Source organism: Sturnus vulgaris, chromosome 1, assembly GCF_052056855.1.
Source record: "Sturnus vulgaris isolate bStuVul1 chromosome 1, bStuVul1.hap1, whole genome shotgun sequence".
NCBI lineage: Eukaryota > Metazoa > Chordata > Aves > Passeriformes > Sturnidae > Sturnus > Sturnus vulgaris.
The window spans coordinates 16,601,667-16,628,171 of NC_142243.1; the positions used below are offsets into that span (position 1 = coordinate 16,601,667).

At 44.4% G+C, this 26,505-nt stretch overlaps 2 protein-coding genes across 6 annotated transcripts in view; both read right to left on the bottom strand.

Annotated features, from left to right (window-relative positions):
• The window catches only part of GAD2 (glutamate decarboxylase 2), a 41,086-nt gene extending 23,515 nt beyond the window's left edge, over positions 1-17,571 (bottom strand). The window contains exons 1-7 of the mRNA XM_014882216.2: positions 17,409-17,571; positions 17,095-17,154; positions 16,797-16,949; positions 15,558-15,791; positions 10,684-10,774; positions 9,739-9,851; positions 5,919-6,034 (exon numbers count right to left, since the gene is read on the bottom strand). Coding sequence (XP_014737702.1) covers positions 5,919-6,034; positions 9,739-9,851; positions 10,684-10,774; positions 15,558-15,791; positions 16,797-16,949; positions 17,095-17,154; positions 17,409-17,484 — 843 coding nt within the window. The 5' untranslated portion in view covers positions 17,485-17,571. The remainder of the gene's footprint in view (positions 1-5,918; positions 6,035-9,738; positions 9,852-10,683; positions 10,775-15,557; positions 15,792-16,796; positions 16,950-17,094; positions 17,155-17,408) is intronic.
• A 1,533-nt stretch (positions 17,572-19,104) lies between these two features.
• MYO3A (myosin IIIA) overlaps positions 19,105-26,505 on the bottom strand; it is a 154,143-nt gene continuing 146,742 nt past the window's right edge. For 3 of the 5 annotated variants that reach the window (XM_088160348.1, XM_088160335.1, XM_088160338.1), the window contains 3 exons: positions 24,279-24,319; positions 22,418-22,558; positions 19,105-20,549 (listed from right to left, as the gene is read on the bottom strand). In XM_088160348.1, coding sequence (XP_088016474.1) covers positions 20,435-20,549; positions 22,418-22,558; positions 24,279-24,319 — 297 coding nt within the window. In that variant the 3' untranslated portion in view covers positions 19,105-20,434. The remainder of the gene's footprint in view (positions 20,550-22,417; positions 22,559-24,278; positions 24,320-26,505) is intronic. The other 2 variants (XM_088160342.1, XM_088160359.1) reach the window with 2 other exon arrangements.

Consider the following 26,505-nt stretch of genomic DNA (forward strand, 5'->3'; position numbering starts at 1 on the left):
GACCAAGTTTTCACTGTTTCCCCCTGGCTTCAAATGCCATAAAAAATAATTTTCTAGTTATTATGCAGTAAAGTAATGCAAAGAAAAAAATGTGTGGACCCATCAGTTTGATTTTAAGTTTCCTTAGGTGGAAACAAATCTAATTCCTAATTACTCTGTATGCCCAGAGTGTAATTTACAGCTCTGTAATCTATGCTACCAAACAGAACACCGGACCTCTAAGCTCCTCAAATCCTTCTCTGGAAGCAGCACCTCACACAACACCCCTTGGACTGCTTCTGGCAGGTGGCAGCTCTGCAAAGTGTCTCCTAAGTTGCAGGGACAACACTATGTATCATGGAAGGGGTAAGCTAGAGATCGGATTTTCATTTATTCTACACAGAAACCAACCCAAAATCTTCCATAGCCTGTGTGAAATGGTCTATCAAGCTACAGACACAGAAGTAACTTTTTATGTGCTACTGTATCAGCACCAAGAAGCTTCACAGTAGGCTTCTGAAACCTTCTGAAACTGCTCAGGTAAAAACTTCCCAAAGCCACTCTTATCCCACAGATACTAGAATAGTTTGACACGTTCCCTGCAACTAATGGGGCTTATTCATAAAGAGAAAGCAGCATGCACGAAGCTGAAGAGGTGATTTATTGCTAACTCTGATCTAGCTGCTGTGTGGATGCTGAGTGCACTGTTGCTGGGAGGGGGCTCCCCCACCACCCCAGACCAGTCACCCCTCCCAGTGCTCACCCAGAGGATGGGGCTCCTCCAGGTGTCCCCAGGTGTCCACAGATGCCTGGAGAGCCAACAGACCCCTCTCAGTCAGTACTTGCCAAAGCTGCACTCCTCGTGAGTCTTCAGCAGCAGCCACTTCAACACAAGAGCAGAGCAGATGGAGAGATGCCAGAGGCAAGGACAGCCTCTTCTGTGTCCTCTGTGGTCTTTAACTGGGTGAAGAGGTCCCTTATTGTTAGATCAGACTCAATCACCTGCCAGTTCTTAACTCTGCATTTTGTTTTCTAAAACTGTGATAAGGAATAGTGTTGCTATTCCCTCACTGAGCACCTGACAAGATGTTCCTTCTTAGGGGGCTTCTAGATCAGCGGGAAAGTAAGAAAGCTGTTGTGAACTGCATGAGAACAGTCTTGTTGAACAAAGAAGATGAAAACAATCTGTTTTTCCAATTATGATTTTTTTCATTCTCTGAACTGTGGATTAAGCCCACACAGTCACTAACTAATTAAGTCCACGGAAATTCTTTAAGCTATTTTCCTACTATCAGTAAAAAGGGCCAAAGGCTGTTTTGTGATTTTAACCCACCTAGTCCTCTACAGCTAAACTTTCCCTTTTGTGCACTTTTCCTCCTAAGGGAGCATGACTGTCCTTTTGCCTGCTAGGTGCAATTCCTGCTCCATACTATCTCCAGCTACTATTGGATAATCTAAGACAGTGCTGGTTAGGCAGGTCAAAATCACAATAGGGAATGGGTTAAAATTTAACAGGTCTTGCCTTGTACACAAATGGAACAACTAAAATATTCTGAGAAGGCAGCTAGCCCTTTCAGTTTTGTCCATGCTGAAAAAGGGATGGACTCCTCTGAATAGTTACAGCAGCCTAATGCTGATATGCTGGAACACAGGAGGATGTCTTCACTTTAGATTTTTCATTGTGTTTTAAATGATAGACTGAAATAGCTTTTTACAACTGGTATCCATCACTTTTTCCCCTCTGAGTCAAGGTTTCTTGCATCATGTGTAGTCTAGAACAGCTGCCCTGAAGGACATCACTGCTCCTGCATCAGTGCCAATGAAAGAAGACTGATGATGTCCTGATGAATACAGGAGACTGAATTAAATCCTGAGTGCAAGTGCGTCTCAGTGAAATTAAACCTGAGGAAGACCGATCCAAGTAGTTGCAGGGTATTTCACTATCACTGGTGAAACAGAAACAGACAGAAGCAGAGTGTGCTAAATTGTGGCTTGGGGAAGATTTGCTGTCTGGGAACGTGCACAGTTGGAATAATCACATAACCTATTTTAGGCATCAAATGTAGGTTGCATATATGAGAAGGCTCTTTATGGTCAGTGCACAGAAGTAGGTGAAGCCCTCCCAAAGGTGATTTAGAACATCTAAATTAAAGAATATTTAGGTTCCTAATTTGGATTCTCTGAGTTTCTCTCCAGAGGTGCTTCTCTTCGCTGGTTGTGCAGAGAGTGAGGCTCCTAATTTTGGAACATGATGCACTCCTAAATTAGGGAGGTAATTACTTAAAAGCTGTGAATTACTCCTTCCTACCCTTCTCCCCCACTATCATGGCATCAGACTGAGCCAGATTCTGATTACAGTAGTAGTGGTGGCAACTGTGACACAACTTCATTCATTTATAGTACAGGAAGATCTAGACTGGTAGTAATGAAAATAGAGTCGCATCTGGGATGCTGAAATTCTTTGCTGAGAATTGCTGATACTGAAATTTTTGCATCTGACTGAAAATTTCAAAACCAAAATCTGAGTTTCTAAACCCTTTTACTAAAATACAGCAAATACAGTTACTTTAAGCTTTGTTTAATATCACACCATGCATGCAGAGCATGGGGAAATGGTACTATGGATCTGCTGCTCCAGCTTGATCCCTACAAATCTATTGGGCCTGAATTCTCAAAGAGCTGGCTGAAGTCATCCAAAGCCTCTCACTGTTTTTTGAGTGGTCTTGGGAATCTGGAGAGGTCCCAGCTGTCTGGGAGCTCAGGAACTTCATCCCAATTTCCAAGGAGGGCAAGAAGGAGGGCCCTGGAAACTACAGGCCTGTTAGTTTCACTTCAGTAGCTGGTAAATTCATTGAAAAGATTATTCTGGGAAGCACTGAAACACAGCACCTGGAGGACAATGCAGTCATTGGTCAGAGCCAGCACTGCTTCATGAGGGAAAGCCCTGCTTGTCAAACCCAATTTCCTTCTACTACAGGTTTACCCACCGAGCTGATCTAGGAAAGCCAGCAGCTGTAACCATTTTGAACTTCAGCAAAGCTTTTGATTCTGTCTCCCACAGCATCCTTCTGAACAAAGCATCCAGCTCACAGCTGGATAACCCTGTTACAGGATGGGTGAGCAACTGGATCATGGGTTGGGCACAAAGGGTTACAGTGGATGGGGACCTGTCACCTCTGGGGTTCCACAGGACTCTGTCCTCACCCCTGTGCTCTTTAACACTTTCATTAATGACTTGGACACAGGACTGGAAGGGATACCAGGTATGTTTTCTGATGACACTAAACTAGGGAGAGCTATTGATTCCCTCAAGGGCAGAGAGGGCCCACAGAGAGACCTTGATAAATTAAGAGGATTGAGCAATCACCAACCATATAAAGTTCAACAAGGATAAGTGCCAGATTCTGCACCTGGGATGAGGCAACCCTGGTTGTGTGTAGAGACTGGGCAATGAGAGGCTGGAGAGCAGTGCCACAGAAAGGGACCTGGGGGTGCTGGTCCATGGCAAGTTGGACAGGAGCCAGCAGTGCCCTGGCAGCCAGGAGGACCAACCCTGTCATGGGGGGCATCAGGCACAGCTGGGCAAGGGAGGGGATTGTCCCGCTCTGCACTGCTCTGGGGCAGCCTCCCCTTGGATATTATCTGCAGTTTTGGCTGCCACAATATAAAAAAGACATTGAGCTGTTAGAGGATGTCCAAGGAGAGCCCCTGAGGATGGTGAAGGGTCTGGAGGCAAAGCTGCATGAGGAGTGGCTGAGGTCCCTTGGTCTGTTCAGCCTGGAGGAGACTGAGGGGAGACCTCATTGTGGTGTTCAATATCCTCATCAGGGGAAGCAGAGGGGCAGGTACCAATCTCTTCACTCTTGTGACCAGTGACAGGCCACTAGGGAGGCATGAAGCTGAGTCAAGTGAGGCTCAATATCTGGAAAAGGTTCCTTACCCAGAAAGTGGTTGAGCACTGTTACAGGCTCTCCAGTGAGGTGGTCACCAGTACCAAGCCTGACAGAGTTCAAGAAGCTTTTGGACAATGCTGTCAGGCACATGGTGTGATTCTTGGGGTGTCCTGCACAGAGCCAGCAACTGGACTTGATGATCCTGATGAGTCCCTACCAAATCAGGGTGTTCTATGGTTCTACAGTCTGCTTGTTCCATGGCCATTGTCTTTCAAAAGCATCCAACCATGGCAGAGAGAAACCTCAGTCAGGCCAAGGAGTCTAAAAGTAGATAGATTATCAGCATGATGTGATAAATGAGACAAGTGACATTTGCATATCTTAAGTGTCTGTCCAGGTCCTGCATGACGCTTCCTATCTTAAAAATACTGTACTTCTAGGCCTTTGTAATTTCTGTAACAGCTTCTGTTTTGAGGGTTAAACCAATATCCTTCAGGCAATTAAGGGTTAAAGGGTTCTGTCTTCACATAGTGCTGCAGTTTCTTAACTTCTCTAGAAAATGAGAATATACTTTTTATAAAGCTTGATTGAGGAAGGGACAAAACTGCAATTTCAAGGTATTTTTAAAATGTAATGGATTTTAGATGCTGTCCTATGAGTTCTCTAGTATATTTGACTTTTGAATATTTAATTTGCTAAGGGAGCTGCTTCTTCCCTGGCATGAAAACACAATTATTAAAGCTCATTTCATTATTTTGAGACTCATAGCACAATTTGGGTCATTGTTTAACACTCCATTGCTATTAAAACAATGAAATTCTCTAATGATTAATAGGATTTGTTACTTTAAATAATCATGCTGAACCTTATTTGCACGACTTAGACTTGTTACTTCCATAGGAATAATGTATCTCTAGCTGTACATCCAGCTTTGGAAAGTTGCTACTCATCTGTATGCTGTCCCCTTTAACTGCTGTGGGGACAATAATTTTGCAAAGTGGAGCTCACAGCTGTGTACTCTATCTCATCTCATCCTACTGCTATGAAAGGCATCCTTGGAGAGATTTCCTCCCGCACTTTTGTGATTAATTTTTAGAGTATTTTGTTATTTACACTTGTACAGAATGGAAGCTATGGTAAGTCAAAATAGGCACCTAACATGGACAGTGTCCTGCTGAGCCACAAATGAGTCCTTTCTGGCTGAGCCCACACAATTGGAGAGAAGTTTAGAAGTGGACAAAGAAGCCTGAAAAGAGCTCACAGCCCTTCCTGGGGATAACCCCTCCTCTTTCCTTTCCTCCTGCACTCACATTCTCCACTCTAAGTTGCGAAGAGTTTTAAATGGTCATAAAGCCAAAACCAATCCCCCCAACAGAGGCTTCTGTATGGCTGCACAAAGAGCAAAGAACTCTCTCTCGAGGACTGCTCCTGTTTCTCTTGTGCCCACCTCCCCTCTCCTCTGGCACTGCCAGGTCCCAGTGGTGCCTGTGATGAGCCCCTGTGTGCTGAAGTTTTGCTCACAGGCAGAAATTCACAGCAAAGCCCAACAAAAAGCTGCTGCCCAAAAAATGGTGCAGCTGCTCTTCTGTACACACACACAGCATTGCCATAGGACTGTCTTCATGTATGTTATCACCTTCTCATTAAATAACAGCAGGAGTGGTTTCAGATGGAAAGATCTTGACTCAAAAGGATTTTCTGTTGCCCCAGAGTGACCCGAACAGATGACATTCCTGGCAGAAAGTGCTGAAGCCCAATGATGAGCTCTCCTTGTTTGATGTGGTCCTTACCACTCACATCAACATTTATGTGATTCACACAAGTGAGAGGTTTGTAGAGACTGTTCTGCCTGGATTTCAGTCACAGAGAAGTGCAGAGACCATCCCTCTATAGATCAAAAAGCCAGCCTCTTCCCATGTTTTTATTCCCAGTGAAGGAATAACAGAAATGAAGACAGTTGCCAACAAATTCCTGTTCAGCTATTTTCTTCATCATAAATTCATACAAGCAGATGTAACAGATAGGAAAAAAACCAGAAACACATACATGTTCTGATGTGAAGGCAACCAGTCTGGGAATAGCTGCCATTCCTTTTTCTTTAACTTCTGGGAACATCTTGAAACGTGCAATCAACATAGCATACATGTTAGATATGGCACCACCTGGAGTCCACAGTAACATACTGTTACTTTTTCTATTCATTGTAATATCATTTCAGAACAAACAAGTCTTGCTATAGTTTTTCTAACTGTAATGCTAATGTCTCTGTCTCGTGGCAGAAACACAGATTCTTCTTCCTGATGCTCCTCACAGCTGGGCTGTGTAATAAGAGGATCTACTACCCACAAATAACAACTTATGCAAAAAGTACCACTGCAAAAATTGACTGGCACTTCCTTTCTCCCTCATTCTAATTACCATCTCTCCTTCAGTCCCCAGTCTTAGCTTTCCATCAACACATAATCCCCACACTATTCCATCTCCTAAGCAGATGCCCTCATAAGGCAACTTCCTAAGGGATTTCCAAGTGCCACTTAATCTGTGCTCTCCCCTCCTAAACTAGGGTGGTGTTTCATGCCCCAGCTTTGAGCAAACCCACCCACTGAGACCCAACAGCCACTATCTTCTGGATAACTGGAGTGGGAAGAGGGAAGAGAAAGGAAAAAGGATCATTCTAACGAACATTTTTCATTTTAATTATCCTCTGATGAGAACAAAGGGGAAAAGTTAAATGTCCCTAACACCTGTCTTAAAATCACTGGCATACATTCACTTAAAATAGCCATTTCAAGATGGGTATTTAACCCACTTCAAGATGGGTATCAGATCTACAGCTCTTCAGTAGTCTCTTTTTCCTTTTTGAGATTTTTTTACAAACTGAGTCTCTGTGTCTACAGTGGAGCAATGTTTGGCTTTGCATTAATGCTGCATGAGCACTATGGGAATATAATGCAGTACCTGAGGCAGAAGCTGAGAACTTTTACATTTGTATGCACACAAACAGAAACAGACAGACATATACATGAAATCCATCAGGTTTATCCTGTATATATGTATATATATAATATATATATACACACACAGAGATTGGTTATATATCCATGTTTCTGCACATATGTTTATATAAAGCAAAGGTTTTAAATGAACAAGTTGAAATGCCAGTGAGGTACAGTAGTTGACTATTGCAACATTCATCCATCTAAAAATGGAGTGGAGAGCACAAGATGTGCACCTCCAGAGGATGGTTCAGCTCATCCTATGGCAGCTGTCTGTGGCAGGTGGAACTTGTCCTGCAGACACATTCCCACTTTCCCTCGAATCCATGGGAGCTGCTGTAACTAGCCCAGGGCAGACACCCAGTGCTTGGATAGCCAAAGTGAGATAAGATACAATCCACTCTTTGAGCAGATGAAGGAAGCACTGGTGGGTATCTATGCTGGCAAATTTAACATTGTTTTGACTTTCTTAAGATTTGTTTTAATCTCACTGGAGATATATTCTGTTCCACAGCCCACACAAGCTGTGCCCTTCACTTCTAATCAGTATCCTAGCTCTGCTCTTGCCCTGCTGTGGGCTCTCCCTGACCTCACTGGCCCTCCTGTGAATCCAAGGGAAAATGCCAGAGAAGAATGGCATTGCTGCTGGCATATGGGTCAGTACAGGTCGAGGGTTTTCTTCCCCTTTCAATTATCTTGAGAGATATGAATGTATTTCAACACCCCTCTTCAGATATGGCAAAACAAGAAATGGAGAGATTAAGAGGAAATGCTCAGGTACCTGTACCTAAAAAATGCAGATGTCATGGCAAGAGCTGCTATTGATGATTTAGGTGACTGAACTAAGTTGAAGTAATTTGGCCTATCTTGTCCAAAGTAATTGGCTCAGTGTCAAAAGAATCAAGACTGAAATGTTAAGTTTCTTCAGAACCAGGGTTTCCTATTAGTACTCATTATTCAGTCATTTAACCTTAAGTTTATTCATAAGCCTGCATTCTGCTTTTAATTTTGTTGTTGTGTTCACATCGAACTAACAAAACACACCTACAAAGTTTGGAGAAAATAGTCAGGCTTTTATGCTTCACATGTATTGATACTGTATATTTAATTCCAGAGAATACAGAGAAAGAACCTTTTCTTTGCAACAGTAAGGTCTTCAGCTAAAGCCATGAAGTGAGAAAACAGCACAGAAATTATTTTGATTATTGCCTAAAAAAGCAGAACTTGCACACTGAATATTGCTGCCTTAAGAGAGAAAATTAGAAAGATGCACTTTGCACAAACCAGAAATTGCAGAGAAAGAAAGAATGAGAGGGGGCAGCCCTGCAAATGCCAATGCAGGTACATGCTTGACAGAGAGACTGTCCCCACACAGGTTTCAGCTCCATGAAGTGAGCTCTGACACACCAGCAGGTGTGGGCCAGCAGTTCCTCCTGAGGCACACACCTTTCCTGACTCACACCATCTCTACCTGAGTTTGCCAGACTCGGGCAGGTCTGGCACATCACTTGTGCGTTTTCCCCAGCCTGCTGCCATGCCCAGCTCTGCCCTCCACAGCTGGCTGGGAAGCATTGCTATTGCTCTTCTCTCACCCTGCAGGTCCCTGACCAGCCCAGTGGGAAATGAGGAACTAAGGGCAGCTGTACTGACTCAGGTCAGGGCTGGTAACCAACCACTGCTCAGTTTCCAAAAGCTTTCACTTTGGTCCTGGGCTCCTGATACACACTTAGATGCCCGGTGTGATGGAGGCCAAGGTTTTCAGGGGGATCTGTAAGCACCACAATAAAAGCTGTCAGAGCTTTTGCTCTCAGGCTTTTTAAGTAAGACCTCATGAAAAAGCAATGGCAATTCTTCTCACCTACTCCTCTACATCTGTGGAAAGGGCCAGAATAAAACTCCCACACCACTTCCCACATGTGCATCCAGATGTGAGAAGCTGAAGATGAGTCTTGCCTGACCTTCATGGCCTCGGAGAGCTGAATGCCCCAGGCTGTTATCAGTGAGGCCTTTCCTCTACTCAGGAGTGCACTCTTCCTCTCTCCATTAGGTCAACTAACTTCCCTTCCAGAAAGGCTCCTGCCACAACAGCTAACAGTCTGTTCTCTTTTGACAAGCCAAGCTATAATATCCAGTGTAAATGCTTTGCAATTATGTAAGATAGACAGGCCAAAATTTTTGAGCAATGAAATTACATAGTTGGAGAAGAGGTGACAAAGAGTATAAATCAAAAGACTAAGTGGAATGATTAAAAAAATAAAGAAGTCTTAACAATGTTTGTCAATGATTTCTCTACGCTAACTTTTTTGTCTGATTGACTTGCCCTGAAGGAACCAGGTTTCTAAGCCTTTAAGCACTCATTAACTAGCCACCCAAGTACCCCACTGAGAAAAACAGATCAGCTTCACATGGAAAGCTAACATCATGCTGTAAATGCTGGCAGGGTCTTACTGGCTCTACTAAAACTGCTGGGAGGCATGCTACGTCTTCCCCTGTTTGCTCCAATTTCCCCTGCAGTGATGGAGGGCTTTGTTGTGCTTCTTCCCTCTGTTACTAATACAACAGTCTTTCTATTTCATGGAATCCATAAAAAGTGGGGGCAAAGCAAAACTGCAAGGCAAATGTCTCTTCTCATTATGTTTCCCATGTGCCATTACAGCTGCTCATCATGCAGTGCAATTTGCTCAAACAGACCCTCATAATCACATCCCTGAAATTCATAAACATGCAATATTTTATCTCAAAGAGGCCACTGGTGTTTACTAGCAAGTGTCCTCTCAAACATGCATATTTAATTATGTTTACTCTTTAGCTACAGGGGATGTCATATACCACAGTCTGAAAATACAGAGAAAGCTTGAAATGTCATGTACCAGGTGAAAATATCCCATCGCCACAGCCCCCTGGCCAGCCAACCATCTCTCTCATTTTCCTTAGTGTGACATATTCCAAAAGTACAAACACTGGAGCAATTTCATAGGTGAACCTGAAATGTAGTAATGTCCATATTTAATGCTTTCATCTACAACACTAACACATCTTTTTCCAATATTACATTACATTATAGCCACAATATACTCTATCTTATACTGGGTATAGTTCTATTTCACAGTATTTTCCACAGTCTTCCTTCTGATTTGACATCAAATGTCTAGAAGGAGAAATGCAGGGAGCACCTGAAAATCCATTCCACCCACTTCAGTGAATAAAATCTTGCCCACCTCTTCCAGGTTCAAGGCTTTGCCCTTTATCCAAGAGATGCTGGGCAGAGCCCCTTTGCCTTGCACACACCCGTGTGCGTGTCCAGAGGCACATGTCAGCAGTCCTACTCATAATGGCCAGACAGTGCGTGAAGCTAAGCAAGCACACAAAAACGCTTCCTAATCCCAAAGTGAAAAAACCCCCACACCTTAAATTCTGCATTTCTTTCTTACAGAAAGCAATAGCTTTGCCTGCTCCGGGTATGGATCGTACATAACCCCTCTACATGAATGTAACTGCTCACTCAGCACCCCCTTTATTTTACATATTTATGCATGCAAAATGATAATCTGTATATATTTTTTGTGTGCTATTGGGAGGTAGCACCACTAATATCATATCATGATGATGAAATTTTATAAATGACAGACTACAGGACAACGTTGAAAGTCTTCCTGTAAATAACTGTTGTAACCATTTAAAAAGCAGATAATTTTTTCCCCAGCAATTTTAACATAAAATTAATATTTCACTCAGATACAGCAACTAGTATTTTAGAGTATAACTGTGAAATTATAATAAATATCTATATATTAAATAAAAAATCTTCTACTTACATATTAGTATTTGCTGCTGATGTCAGCCAGTCTGCCGCCAATCCAACCATGTCCAATCCAGTTGAAAGTTGATTAAAATATCTAGGATGCCCTGCATAAGATGGAAAATGTTATCAAAAGGCTGATGACTCTGAATGAAACTATTCAGTGCTGAACAGTATATTTACCTTCATATTTCTATAGGGAAGGAAGCTCTTTCAAGGTATGAAACAAAGCAAATGGCAGTAAATACATTTCTTGAAAAAGGCAGGATAATTTCTCTTCTTTCTCATTCCAAAGTCAGTAAAATCAGAGTAATTACACTCAACGCAAAATAATGAATTCCAACATTCCCTATTATCCTTTCAATATGCCTTGAAAATTAGCACATTGCTGCCTCACAAAAATAGCTGTTTGCTCCCGTTAGTGTGTCACATGTTGTCACTGGATATGGTTTTGCCTGACTAGGTTTGAAAGGCACACACGAGACACCATCTGAAAAGCTTGCCAGGACATATAACATCAGTGATGAATGGCTAATGATTGTAATAGACAGGGCGAAATGAGAAAATGGAGTATTTTGGTGACTGTTTTGCACATGACTCAATGGCTGATGATTGTACAAAGATGGCAGGCAAGGTGGTGGTCCTTGTAATTTCTTCACTGTCAGAGTGCAATTACAGATAGCCTGGCTACTTGCAATTGTGATTTTAATCAAATGCCATGAAAACCAGCACTGCTGCCCCAGCAGAATGACGCACAGGACTACATTCAGTGAGCTGATAGTCTCTTTACTTTGTTAATCTAATAGGCTCCTGTTTTTTTTCTAAAATCCTCCTAGAGATTTTCCTTAAAAATGTGCCTAGAGCCATTAAACACAGGAAGCATTAAAATTCCATTTTCACTAGTTGCTTTCCGCAAGCCCCTGATAAGTGGCATAATTACTGGTAAAAATTATGGATGGTACACAATTACTTAAATGCCATCCAACTCAAAGGAAGGCAGTCTGCTTGGAAAACACCTGTCCTGACCCTTAGACGATGTACTGTTATTGCCATCAGAGAAAACAAAAGATAGAGCAAGATGATTGAGGAAATGCAGACCCAGCACTGAGAGAAAACTTATCTTTGGTCTCCTGTGGCCTCTTATCAGGCATGGACACATGGCTGGCAGAGCAGCACAGGGAATTGCTCCCCAGCTCCCACCCTGCAGCACACAAAGGCAGAGTAATCATGCTGAGCAGGCAGACCAGAGCTGAGGATATGGGGCAGGGGACACACGTGCAAATTCCACTTGCTGTGTCCTTAACCTGAGACCAGCCCTGTGCTATTGCCATCCAGCCTGATTGCATTTTGCACAGAACTCCCTCGTCTCACTGACAAGAACCACCACCTTTTCCTGGTCTGGGCTGCCAAAGACAGGCAGCAAAAGCCCCTGAGCACCAAGGAATGATGCTCAGATCCAGCAGAATGAACTGGATCTTGCCCCCTGCTCTTCACACTCTTGAATGGGGTTGGTGGACCTGAGATACATACACACCCCATCACCATCACCACAGCCTCAGCCATCCTGTTCAAGGGTATCTGCCTTCAGAGAACTGCACCTCCCCTGACAGAGATATTTTGAAGATTTCCATATTGATACCTTAGGTTCCATATCGCAGCTGGATGCCAAATTTCACCTGAAGGCAACAGAAAATTAGCAGCTAAAAGCCTTTAGTGGATCAGGGCTACAAGTTGACTCAAAGGAGGTTACAAAAATTCCTGTTTTGGAAATAAATCCATACTGAAAAGCTGGGCAACAGCAGAATTCGTATCTGCAGCTGCAGTGTCTCAGCAGTTCTCTGTCAGCCCCACACTCAGCCCCAGGCGACAGCCCTGTTGTCACTGCTTGTTTCTCCAAGCAAACCTCCCAGCACACCACCTGCTTTGGGAGCCGCCGTAGGAACAGGGCCGGGCACACGAAGGGGTCTGGCAGCCTGGAGCCAGCGAGGTGGAGGGAGCAGAGCTGCATCGAGAGATGTCAGGACACGGAGAGCAGCGGCTGCTGCTGCTGGGAGAGCCCCCAGCACCCACACCTGAGACACAGCCCCCTCCCTTCCCTTCTGCAGCACGGCTGTAACAGGGAAAAGCAGGGAATGCACCGCCCCGGCCTGACCCCTGCCCCAGCTGCAGGGGTTTGTCTGTCCGTGTGACACCTCAATACGTGAGCGAGCTCTCTTCCCTCGGCTAGATGGCCGTGGAAAACTGAGGCTTTACTTAGAATACAGGCTCCACTGGCCAGGTAAGGAGAGTCTGTGAGACAACGGTCAAAAATCTCTACCAGAGTGCCTCTGCCTGAAATACACACCCTTTGTTGAAGTTGTTCCTTAACAAAGAGGTACCGGAAAAGAGACTGTGACAGGATGAAGAATTGGTCGAGAGGTGAAAATAGGAGATTATTACTTAATGGTTTGTTTAGCAATATACAATGTATTCACAGGTATCCCAGAGTAAATCGGGAGATGATGGCCAAGGACAGGGACACCCGAGACCTGGCTTTCCCATTGAGGGTGTGCCTCTGCCCCACACACCCTATCACACACACTCGCAGTCTGAGGCACGGGCATGCCCAGCGTGAACACTCGGCCTCCACAGCCCCCACACGGACGCGACGAGAAGGGTGGGCACGGGCAGACAGCACGGATAAAGGCTCGGATAAAGGCACGGCTGGCAGCACTGGGTCTGCCTGTGCTTGCAGCCTCACTGCGTGCATGGCCGGCACCGGGACTGCCAGGGAGCAAGGCTGGGCCAGAACCGGCTCCTCGCACCGCTCCTGGAGTTTCCAAGCCATTTTTAAACGCTCATTTTTAAATTCCGCTGTCCCTTTTCAATCGTACTGCGCACAGTACTGAATTTCACACCCATCTTTCCCTGCATGCGCAGTCCCTGCCTTTTACATCCTCACAGCAAGAATTCCGTCTCTGCTGGTAAGGGGGCATGAAGTGTAGCTTCCCCAGTGAGCCGTGGCATGCGGGTAACACCTGGGAGCAACCACACCTGCCCCTCGGCCGAAAAATCAGCCATCTGCCTCGCCGAATCCCCGGACCAGCTGTGAGGCTAATCTATGCAATACAATTTATTTTTCAATCAGCCTGCCGGGCCCCTGCAGCCAAACGCCGCCTGGGAGGGGCCGTGTCCGAGGGGCTTCTGCGGCAGGAGTGGAGGCAGACGCTACCGCCAGAAACCTCACCATACTGTCCTTCCTCTGAGGATAATTCCAGTGTTCTACTCCGAAGCACATGCCGAAGGGCTCCAGGTGTACACCCCGCGCATTTCGTGAACCCCTTGCCAGGCTGGGGCTGTCGCCCCAGGGTGCTGAGGAGCAGCAGCAGCCAAGCGAGGCGGCTCTGCATCTCCTGGGCTGCACCCCGCCATGCCACCACACTTCACAAAACCGCCCAGCACCCGTTTTCACACTTCAGAAGCATTGCTTTCATTGAAACAAATTAGAAAATGCCAAGATGGGAAAGCCTCCGATATTTATAGAGAGGAAGAGAAATGGTAACATTGTTTTCAAGGGTCTTTTTTAGATGCACAAAATTAAATTAGGTCTGTTTCGTGAATACAGACTATAACAAGAAACGATTACTGAAAATCACCTAAGAAAGACTATTTTTTGATTTCCCAGAATCACAGACCTCACCTTCTACATCATTCTGTGCAGACACGTTTCCTATGCCCTATCCAGACACATCACATAGATCACTGCACTGATCGACTTTGTTCCTCTGGATATCATTTACCTAACTATTAAATCCAATATTTTACAAACATCTTGACAACACCCGAACCACTTATCAAAACAGGCGGATGGTCATTCCACCCCTAAATGAGGATTACACAAATCCCTCACAGTCTTTACCAGGATCGGTCTGTTCTGTTCTCTTCTCAAAACCCGAGATTTTTTTTTTGTTTTCCACTCAACCTCTAGTCACAAATCAGCCTTTTGTCTCTTTCAGTAATTGCTTCGCATTTATTTTTAAGCAATTTCTCAGTAATTCAAACTCCCACTAAGAGCTCCCCGGACTCCCTATTATTTCCCAATGACAGCCGTAATTGCGGCTCCGCTTTCTGCCTGCTCCACCGCAGTTTATTTAAGGTGGCCCCGGTGCGGAGTCGGGCGCTTCCCCACGCCCGGGCGAGCCCCAGCCATGCTGCCTTCCCTCCACGAACCCCACAGGGGGGCACGACTAACGGGGGATCCCAGGCAGGCAGGAGCCAATCCATCCCTGCTTTCCCCAGTGAAAAACAACAAATGGCTGCTAAAACAAATCGCACTTTGGTTTTATTGCTTGGGCCTAAATTTGATACAAAATCCTCGATATTTCTGTGTAAGGTTCTGCTAAATTCTCTTTTTTATTTTGTGTCCTGCACGCGAAGTGAGAGACACGGCAAATGGCCGTCAGAGATCGAATTTACAGGCCGTTTACTGCGATTTCGGCTCTAAGATGGGCTGGTCCCTGCTGCCCCCGTACCGGGACTCCCCTCTGCCCCGAGCTCCGCAGGGAGCTAGAGGCCATGGCCGGGCACCACACGTGAAATGGATGGAAAGGAAAGGCAGAAAGGGGTGAAGGTGGCGCAAAGTCTGCTCTGTGGCACACTCGGCAACTCCGACGCAGAGACGCATTAATTTTAAATCGGAGAGGGTGTGCGAGGCTGCACTGACAGCTACAGAGATGGAGCTGCTGGAGTGTTTTATCATTTTGGAAAACGATTTCTGTCTCTGCTAGAAATTGCTTGGAGCTGACAAAATACAGTTGCTGTTTCAATCTCTAACGTTTCAAGCTGAATTGAAATGACACCTATAATCAATGGATGAGACCATACAGGGTAGAAAACGAGCATTGCTATTACCTGTTTTAATTGCATACTTCAGAGTTGTTCTGCAGTTCAATAAAATTTCTTCCAAGGTCTGTGGCTGGTCTGCCAGTTCCCAGTTATATTCTTGGAGCAGCTCATTTGGGTAATGGAAATCAATAACTTTTGTTGATCTATCAAAACTTTTCACCACATACTGAAGTAAAATGTCCACAACATCTTGTAGGAAAGACATAGTAGTTATTTCTCCATTGCATGTCGGCAGAAGATCTGGGAATGGAGAAATTTAAAAGTTCACTTCGTTTTATGACTACATCCATAGATTTTGAACAAAGCCTTCTCCTATTTATGTTTACAAAATCTTTACACAGTAGTCAATAAAAACACGTTTTGTTTTCATTTTAATAAGCAAATTAACAAGGTTGTATTTCAAGGAACCTTCTGAGAGATAAGATTTAATATCTTATCTAAATTGGCCAATTTTGTCCACAGTATATTTCAGACCAATTATTAAGACAGTGAGAGCAAAGAAACAAGAAGAAAGAGAAAACGAATCTCGCAGGAAATAAAGATTGACCAACAAATGCTACACGCAGAACCCTAAAAACTGTCATTTGCCTGCAATAAAATACCTTCGTGGTGACTCTCCTATGTGAGTGACTTGTTGATAATTTAATGCCTTTTTCTGAGGCAATGCTGCACGGACTCTCGGTGTACACAAAGCTTTTGTTTAAGAGCGATGGCTCAGTCAAAGCCAGACTGTAGTGGAAGCCTCTAATTTGGGGTCCCGGGCTGCCGAGCAAACAGGAGAGTTCCTGGCCAGCGAATGTCGGCGGGGATCTGGGACCTACTCACTGGCGGAGACGCTACTTCCAAGGTCAGAAAAAAATGAAGTACAAAAATATCTCGAATTAAAGCAAATGAGTAGGAGAGCGCTCTATCTCCCGCCTCCCCTCCAACCTTCATCACATCGCAGGGTCTTCAATGAGAAGGTCGATACTATCAGTGTTGCTTAGAAAGAAAAAGCCGCGGGCTCCAGTACGCGGGATTTTACTGTTTTGGGTTTTCCTTTCCGGGATTTTTTGTTGTTTGAGTGATTTTTCGCAGATTCGAGAAATGCCCGGCGGGGGCCAGGGCTGAGGGCGCAGAGCTCCGCCACGCACCGCCGGACCCCCCACGCGTCCGCGCAAGGCGAGCGGAGGCAATTTCCCGACCGAACCGCTGTTTTTTTCTTGTTAGTTTTAGAGAAGCAGCGTGCCCCGAGAGCGCCGTTACCTGTTGAGTGCAGAAAGGCGTAATTCACGTCCGCTTTTTGGCAACCGCAGGGTTTTTTGTCGCAGGTGCAGGTCGGCCTCGGCTCCGCTACCCCCGGGGCTGCCGCCCTGGCGCCGGTTTCCACGGGCTTCTCGGCATCTCCGTAGAGCAGGGCTTGACAGCGACACGGACACACGGCCTCATTACCGGGGCATCGACCCTCATCCCCCGCCCCCCCGGCCCGGGGCAGGTCCCGCGGCGCTCCGCGGGCGCGCAGCCGCGCCCCCGCCGCGGGCTACCGGGGCCTCCCTGCCCTTACCGCAGAGTTTGTTTCCGATCCCTCCCGTGAACTTCTGGGCAACCTGGCACCAAGCTCTGGCTGAAAGAGAAAATCGAGCGGAGGGTCCGTGGAGGGGGCGCGGGCTGGGGGCGTCTCGCCGGACCCCCGCCCCGCTCCCCAGGATCCCCCTGCCCCGCAGAGCCCCGCGGCGCTGGCCCGGGTTCGATCGCCGTCGGTCCCCGCCGCTTCGTCCCGCCGGTCGAGCTGTCACAAAGGGGGCTTTGGCCACCGGGCAGCGCGGTCACGGCGGCTCCGTCGGGCCGATCCCGCCCGGCCGCTCGGCGTCCCCCTACCTGTGCCGGGGGTCTCGGCGGCTGCGGAGCCCTCCTCGGCTCCGAAGGGCCAGAAGCCGGAGCCGGGGCTTGCCATGGCGGAGGCGAACCGGCGGGGCGGGCGAGGAGCGGCGATCTGAGCCCAGGCGGCCTGAGCGAGTGTGCGTGAGTGTGAGTGTGCGGGTGTGTAAGTGCGCGGCTGCGCCAGGCGGCGGCAGGCGGAGGGGCGGGAGCGCCCCGGGCACGCGTGGGTGGGAGCGTGTCCCGTGGGCGCCCCCGGGGTGCGCTCGCCGAGCTGCCGCGGCCGCGCCCCGCAGGCGCTGCTGCCCGGGACGGGGCGGGCGGCTCCACGGGAAGAGGCGCCGGCTGTTCTAAGGGGTGTCCGCACCCTGCATCGGCGGAGCGAGGGGCGGCGGGGGGAGGACGATAGCGCTCGGGGCAGACCCGAGGCGTTGGTTGAACTGGGTCTGAGGCTGCCTTGGGGAGCGCAGGCGAGAGAGAGTACGTGCGCTGTCTTCACCGACGGTCCATGCGGGCGGAGAGGGCTGAGCCGCCCGGTGCCGCTGAGAGGAGTGGAATGGTAGTTTTCCAAGTGTTGGCGTAGGCGGCCGCGATGGTCCAGCCTGGTACCTCGAGGGGAAGGTTGGGACTACGGGGAAATGTCCTCAGTCCTTTAAGATGCAGAGCGAAGGGAAATCCCCCCACCACACCTCCCACTTTTGCACCGGGGCATCTCCATAGGCGCAAGCAGGGCACTCCTGGGCGGCAGTGCCGAGGCCGGCGCAGCCCGTGCCCCCGGCGGTCCCGGGATGGGGAAGAGACAGCCCCGAGCCCTCGCTGTCCCATCGGCCGGCCCACAGCCCCGCCGGGCGCCCCGTCGGGCCGGGCCGCCGCGGAGAGGGCGCTGGTGGAGGGGCCCGCTCGGGGCTGGGCTCCCGCTTTCCCTCTTGCTCCCGGGCAGGCAGGAGCGTCCTGGCTCGTAAGGACGGGCTGGGGAAGTCTTGCGCGACGGCGCGGTTGTCCCCGCGTGTCCCTGGAGCCCCGCGGCGCTCCCGGGGGCTTCCCGCAACATTCCGAGTCGGGGACCGTGGTGGAACCGCCATCCTCGCTGCAGCCCCGAGGAGGCAGAGGGCCCAGCAGTCAGACGGGAAGAGCAGGAGAACAACTGTTCCCATTCTTTTCATTACGTCTCTGAAGGAAACCAAACCTCCCTTTTCCACCCAGCCCGGTCCCCGCGGGAGCCTTTCCCTTCCGCGGCTGCTTCTCCTCTGGCACAGGGATTCCAAGCCCTGGCTTTGGAAGGAGACAGGCGGGACCACACCAGGTCAGGATGTGGCTCTGCCGAGACCGCTGGTCACGAAGGGCTCCCACGCTGGTCGCAGCCAGGCCCTGTGTTCAGCCCGGGGCATCTCTGCTTTCTGCAGGCACCCACATGGTTATGGGGAGGAGTGTCCCCCCATGAGACCTCACAGAAATGTCTCAATGCTTTAAAACACTGCTGTGGCGGGAAAGCAGAAGAAAACCAGTCCAGCCATCATTCTGTGTGAAATTACAGTCTGTTCCGGTTGCCGCATCACACTGACTTGCACGTAGACAATAACTCCAGCTTTCCATGGCCAGAGGCTGCTGTGAGCCCTTCCCTGCCTTGCTCACTCATGCCCCAACCCACATTTTTGTTTTGCCGGTTCTGAGTGTAATTCAGACACAACCAACCGTATCACTGCTTCGTACATTTTTATTTACTTCACTGTTTTAATAATACATGACAAAACAACTTTAAAACAGATTTCAAAATTTTAACAATTTATTGCAAATTTTACATTGCATTTACATTTAATCCGGTGCACATCCTTGTAACTAGTCACAGATCAGGAAATCGTGGTTATCTGTGTCTGGGGAAAAGGCCAAATGTGCGTGGGGAACGGACAAAACCCAGCCCCTGTGGCTGACTGCTGCCGCCAATTGTCACATTTAGGAGAGCTGAGGAACCGAGTAGGATCAGGCCTTTATGCTCTCATCATGAAATCTGCCTTCTCTTGCTTTGCAGCTGGGAACGTGCAATTATGAATCCTGAAAGGAAGTGCAGCAATTATCTATGTGGTTTCTGTGAAATAAAGTCTTTTGAATAAGGAATCAGGGGGAAATTTGAACACTGTGGCTATTGCTTTTATTTTCATTTAATTTCTAGTGGAACTGATTAAGAATGATCATTACATTTCAGCAGCAATCAACCAGAGAGTGTATTTCTATTCCGTTCTTGGTACCCCAGAGATTAAGATTCCTAAAAATCTAATGCAAATGAGAACAAAGCAAACATGATTTAAAAGTTCATCACTTAGACACAAAGCTCAGAGGCAGAGGAGAGGGCTGGATATACTTCCCATAAATGGACATCTCCAACATAAAGATTATACACACAATATTGACCTTTAAAACTGGCTACTAGCTTTATAGTAACGTCAATAATGAAATAAACTGCCATAGTATGCTATCCAATTAATGGTATACATTAATTTTCATTAGAGGGACACTTGCCACAAACAGGTCATCCCAAAATTTAGGCAATGTAAACTAAAATAAGCAGAAATTCCTCCGTGGTGCTCTTGTAATTCTTTTTTTCCTGTAAAACAATTTATTAGAAACAATAACTAAGGTTTTCTGAAGGTGCACATGGAAATTTGAAAGCTTAACTAGGGAACTATAAAGTAAATTATTATTTTGATTGGATGAGACTGATGAAATGGAAAAAAAGAAATGTGCACTGAGGAAAGTAAACTAGTTTTAAGCTGTTTAATAATTTTAGGGTGTAGCAATGGCGCACGAAAAAACCCGGATTTTTATATTAGAAAAGAATATGGTATGTGACTGACAGTGTCCCTTTGCAATGGTGTTGGGCTATAAACCACAGTAATTCATATTCACATGAACGCTATAAACTTGAAACATTGAAGATTTAAAAAAAAAAAAAAAAAGGAAACACATGGTATAAAATGATAAAAAAAATTATGCTAATAAAAGCCAAATGGCAGCAGGAACAGCAGCAGCAGCTAGAACTGCTGGATAAGGCGCCGGCGCTGTGAGGTCTTCCGCAGCAGTCGTCTGTAGTCATAGGGATTATCTTCGGCTTTGCTCTCTTCCAGGGGTCTTTCTGCAACCCTCGACCTAGGGATTAAGCACAGAAGTGTTTTAGAAATTAAAGTCAAAACATTTACCTTGGCAAACACTCCTAATCGACTGCTTAACCTCCACCCTTGTGGGGGAAAAACAAAAGGAGAAAGAAAAAAAGCCAGCTGACTTTGCTAGGCCTCTTCCTGTGCTGCACAAAACAGGCACCTCGGAACAAACACATTATATGCTAGAAGCAGATGAACACAGAAGAACAACATGTTCTTCTATGAAGGGGACATAATGAAAGGACATAAAAACCTTGTGAGCATGGGGGAGCTTTGCAGTAGCATTTGCCTGATGGTTACTGCACCAGATTTTCAGTTGGCATAAATTTGTTTGCTCTCTATTTAACCTGCCCGTGGAGTTCACTATAAGTGTCCACCTCATTTTTTTTCAGATGGCAAGATGCATTTTGGATGCCACCTCTGACAGGCTGGAATAATGATGTGGCATCAGCTGTTACCATGGAGCAATATTAAAAATAAAATACAGTTATTTAAAAAGTAAATTACTCTGAAATAATTACAAAAATGTGTAGTGCTTTACACTTAAGGTGCCCCCACCACTGGTCCTATACCAATGTCAAAGGTAAACTGCTAAATAATAAATAAATAAATAAAAATTTCAAAAGTACTCAAGACTTCACTTCTGTAGATTGAAATGACTGTACAGTCTTTATATCCTGTCGACTCTATTCAAGAGATACGGAAGTGCAGAAATATTTATTAATTGCATTCATCTGCCCTCTGAGGTAACTGTAAATTTGGAAGTTATACATATTTTGTTTCACTATGGCTATTTAGGCTGCAATAGAGCAGCAAACAGTAAGGGGTAAGAAATTCCTTTTGGTAAACTCAGTAGCAAAATTTTCGCTCACCTAAACCAGACCCCAGGGTTACAGATTTGGTATAATTAACCACTTTAGAAATGCAACATTTTCTAATGGTTGTAAACTATATGGTAATTCCCTGATATTATTACTTTTAATTACACGGCTTCACTTTCCTGAACCTAATTTAGATCCTACATTAAAAAAAAGGCTGGATATGAATTACATAAGGCACACAAAACATTCTACATACTAAATATTCTAAAAACATTTCCTCTATTACTACAGAAACATTTTCAAATTCACCGCTCATCCCAGCTTAGTGTTTCCCTTAAGATTTTGACTTGGATAGTTTTCCAAATTTTTCTTACATTTAGGAACATGCAAGAAGATACATTTATATTAAGATATATAGATGTGTGTTTGAATGGGCAGTGTGTGTGAGTGCAGTGGAAAGAGTGAGAATATGAATTTCCTTAGCCTGGCAGTGGTCACCCTCTATGAAGTCTATGTGAAAAGAGAATCCTCCCTTTGGGGTTTTTCTCCTGGCTCTCCACCTTGGTGAGGTGCATGCAGGCTACAGATACCTGTGCTGCTACAGGACAACAGGAGAAGGAGGCAGTTAAGCTGGAGTCTTACCTGCAGAAAACATGTAGAAAGTCTGGCATATGTCCACTCTATTTAAAACCTAACTAATGAGAAATATAGTTTTTTGGTTCTGCTTCAGTTTAATTTCATTTTAGATCAGAGATGCAGAATGTCTGTCCATCTGGCCCTTGGGATACCAAAAACTGGCAGGTAGGCTGAACACCAATCACACTGGCATTTATCCCTCTTGCATAGGGAATATTCCCATTTTGAGATGGGAAATGTTAGCTCTATGTTTTGCAAGATAATTGGCAAAATTTCATGTCTAAAACAATAGATTTATGTGTAATTTGAAAACGCATTTATTTTCTTTTGATTAATATTTTGATTATGTCAACAAGGATAATATTTATTTTTTTTCCTATTACTATTTTGTATGAATTACCGCTCAGTAGCTCGTAAAATGGAAGTCCTGCGCTCAATTGGGTACCTCTTCCTTCTTGTGGTAGTACTGCTGTCCTTGGAGCTGGAGTCAGTAGATGAAATTTCTTGGTAGTAGATATCTATATCTAGTACTTTGCTCAGACTGTCAATAAATAAGAACACTAAGTTAACAGTTTAACTTTTCCGTATTATTTTCAACATACAAATCCAAGGCAGCCAAATATCATTACTAGTTCTGTTTATGCGTTGAGGATCTAAGCAGAAATATATATAGGCACAAAAAATCAGTCTCTGAAATATGACTGCTGTAAAATGTAGATACTGAGAATTTTGAAATGCTAAATACTTTTATATATTCATAAAGGAGACACAGATTACTGAAATTGCTTGGGTTTGCCATTAGACGTGGAGAGGCATTTTTATGGTATAATTCATCGGGTTTATTTTAGATATCTCTTTGAGCAAGAGATTAATAATTTTCCTAAAGATGATTATTTTTTTCTCTGAGTACAAGAAGAGAGTCTAAAGCAACTAGTTCAGGTATGAGTATCAATAATGTAGACATCTCTTGTTTTGTTAGGTGAATGCTGTTCAGGGTACTGTACATACAGAAAAAATCAATCCCGACATTCATTTTAGTATGGCTAAGGAAATAAATAATATCCTAAAAAAGAATCTGAATAGAGAAGTTCAGAATTCAATTCTCACATTGTTAGAAACCAGAAGTAATTAATTGATTTCACTTGCTATGTGAGACATACAGAGTCAGCACATGAAAGAAGATGCAGTCAGGAAGCTGGTTAACTTGATTTAAGATGAGTGAAACCTAACTGAGGCCAATGAGGGAAAACACTAGATTTTGGTGTGTTAGTTATTTTTTCCTCCTAGACTGGAGTCAATAGGTGGGAAATTTTTTTTAGGATCCAAATGACATGAGAGAAAAAGCTGAAAGAGACCAAACATGGGGGACATGGACGTTAGGTCAATCCTTTAAGCTGTGGCATAATCAAGTGCAATTTAAATTGTGGTTCAATGAAGCTCAATGCTGCGAGCACATTTTCTATAGATGTAATGTCATGCAACATCCTCTAAGATACATATTTTAGCCACAGAGTTTGTATTCCTCAGCCGAGGACCGTGCAGAGAGCCCATTAATCTGGCAGCTATGAGCAGGCTGCCATCACACACATGATGCCACAGCAGTGCCACTGAGAGGGCAGCAGAAAAGCCTCAGTACAGAAACACAAATAAAATAAAGCTGTGATGTACGTCAGGAGCTGTGAACCAGACCTGCAGTACACATAAGGATCTAAGATACAGAAGGACAGAATACATCTATTGCTTCCTTCTTTTCAGCAGAGATCCATCAAAATAGGTTAGTTACACCGGGAAGAAAACACTTCTGGTTCAAATTTCAAGGGCTACTCTTCTTTAGCTGTTATTCATAGATATTGTTTTAATTTTTTATTATCTATTTCTAGACATTCATATATTTTTAGGAGAAAATTTTGACAGTCTTTGTATTTTTGCCGACAAAAAAGAACTGGTTGCCCATTTGCTTTGACTAGAATTTTAAGTGCCTTCAATTATTTTCTGTGTCAGAACTATCTTTGATGTGGACCTTATCTTATTATAACTGCCTGTGTTACCATGGTAAAGGACTATGTTTTAGGAAAACTGAATGGCTGAATTCTAGAATGGATTTTAGTCAATGAAAATTGCATTTTAACTTTGTATATATGTCCCCCTGTGAATTACCAAATTACCATTATTTTTTTAAATGCTTTATTCTCCTGGTTGAAGTACAGCTAAAGACTATTCTAGAGTACTGGAGTGACAATAGTGAGATAATGAAAAATTACCTTTCTTTTCTTGGTTTCCGTTTTTCATCTTGTATTGATTTCTAGGAAAATAAAAAGTAATTAAAAATGCTAAAAGGAAAGCTTATGCAAACGTAAAATTCATCAGTGTTAGGCAGGAGATATTTTTCAGTAAAAGAAATGATAGAAAATAAGCAAATATCCCAGAAAAAACTCTTTTAAGAACCTTTGAGACTGAGAATGAGATCAGCATTGTTGCTCCCAAATTCCTTGCCATACTTTGAAAAAAAGGCCAAAGTATTGATGATCAGAACATAAAAAGGAGATCTAAAACTTTGAAATAGCTGTAACTGTTTTAATGATGTTGACAACACTATCTCACTGAGGCAAATTTACTGTGATGCCATGAGTATTTCCATGAATAGAAGCAATGCAGTGGGAAGAGGCATAATTCTATTCTCATTAATGCCAGCATAGTCTTCACACAGGTTTAGTAGAATAAAATGGACAAAGGCCCCATTTAAAAACAGTATAATACGTGACAAAAGAACCTTTAGGATATATAAGATTTCTAAAAATGCAGAGCAGAGAAGATTCGTAGGGAATGTGAATAATTTCTTATCTCTAATAGAGTTCCATCCCTACAGCCAAAACAATGCTATGTTTCAGCACCTAACACATCATACTTCAAAGGCAGTATTTTTTAGTGTGGACTGTGGTCGTAATTGTGTTTCTTGCAGATGAGTGAAAATGTATTAGAACTTGGGACTGTAAAGTCACTGAGAATCAGAAATCCTGATGGGCTTCAGTATGCAGGAAAATGAACATGACATATAATTTCAAAATGATAGGCTGATTTAAAAAAAAATATACTCCAAAATAAAATTCTCATGCCTTATATGAACAATGGGCTATTGTCAGCCTTCATTTATACCTGTATACCCCTTCAGGTCATCTGATATGCAAGGAGATGTGTGAGAATGTGAGGTGTCTAATTAATGTCTGTAACATGATGTGAGAGAAATACCTGATTTTGCAAAAGATAGAGAATTTTTTTTTAAAGATGCACTCATATTGTGTTTCTTCACTTTCAGATGATCTGGGATTGATAATAATCTGTGAATGCCTGAAGGTCACAGAGATTTTTAATAAAGTAGAAAATCTGTAATAGCTGGGAAAGCTGACTGCCCTCTAAAGCTGACTACCATCTAAAGTTGGACCTTAATGACTTACCCAAAGTCTCAGAATTTAACAACTAGTAGGTCTCCTTTCTAAGCCTCAGTGTATAGATATTTATGTTGAACCTTTCCCTGACCAGGGAACTTCATGTCAGGAAGACAGGTTTCTCTTTTCCACACCTTCTTGAAAATACAACTCATTGAAGGTAATACTGATTAATATCTTGAAAAGCTGCTGCTAAAAAATTGATTAAAAATCTCCTGGCACTACTGCAGTTTTTGTTTGCATGGATGCTGTGGCTGGTTTTCTGGTATGGAGCTGGCCATGTAACAAATCAGCTCTCAGAAAATACTATGTTCCTGATCCTATAGTCTTAATTTCCTAAATAGGCATTTACTTCAGAATTACCCGTCTCAGAAATTTCTGAATACAGATTCTGTGTCATGCCTTTCATTTCAGTACTTTATCTCACCAATCTTGCTTTCACAAAACGAATTTTATCCTTACAAGAAAATTTATTCTTAAGAATTAAATTTCTTTTCAGAATATCACTGTTCCAAAGCTGTGTTATTTCAAAGCTCCAGAATAAAGCATATCTGTATTTGTCTTTTTTTGGTATGCCAGACACAACCATCCCTACAGGCCCTGGTGACACCTTCTGTTGAAAGGAGAAGCAATTGCTACGGTTAGTTTATTAGCTGGGATCTCACCGGCTGTTAAAATAGGTCACTAAGATACAGGCACCTCGAGCAAATCAGTTTAATTGCTTTTTTTTGTTGGAAGAGCTTTCTGAGCTGCTTTTACATTTTCACTCTCTCTGCTTACTTTCTTGCCTTTTTTCCTATATTTAAGGGCACTGAAGTCAAGAGGGGAAAGCAGCACTCGGTATCTGAACTTGGACCAAAGGCTATATATAGCGACACTCAAATCCATTAGTCTCCTGAGCTGTTGGTATTTGCCAATGCCTTCATAATCACAATCTGACACATTTGTAAAGGAAGTTACAGTGTGCATACTAATACAACTTATTTTAATATTTGCTCTCTCTGCAAGATCAAGCACTAATTTAGATGCTCAAAATAGCTCCAAA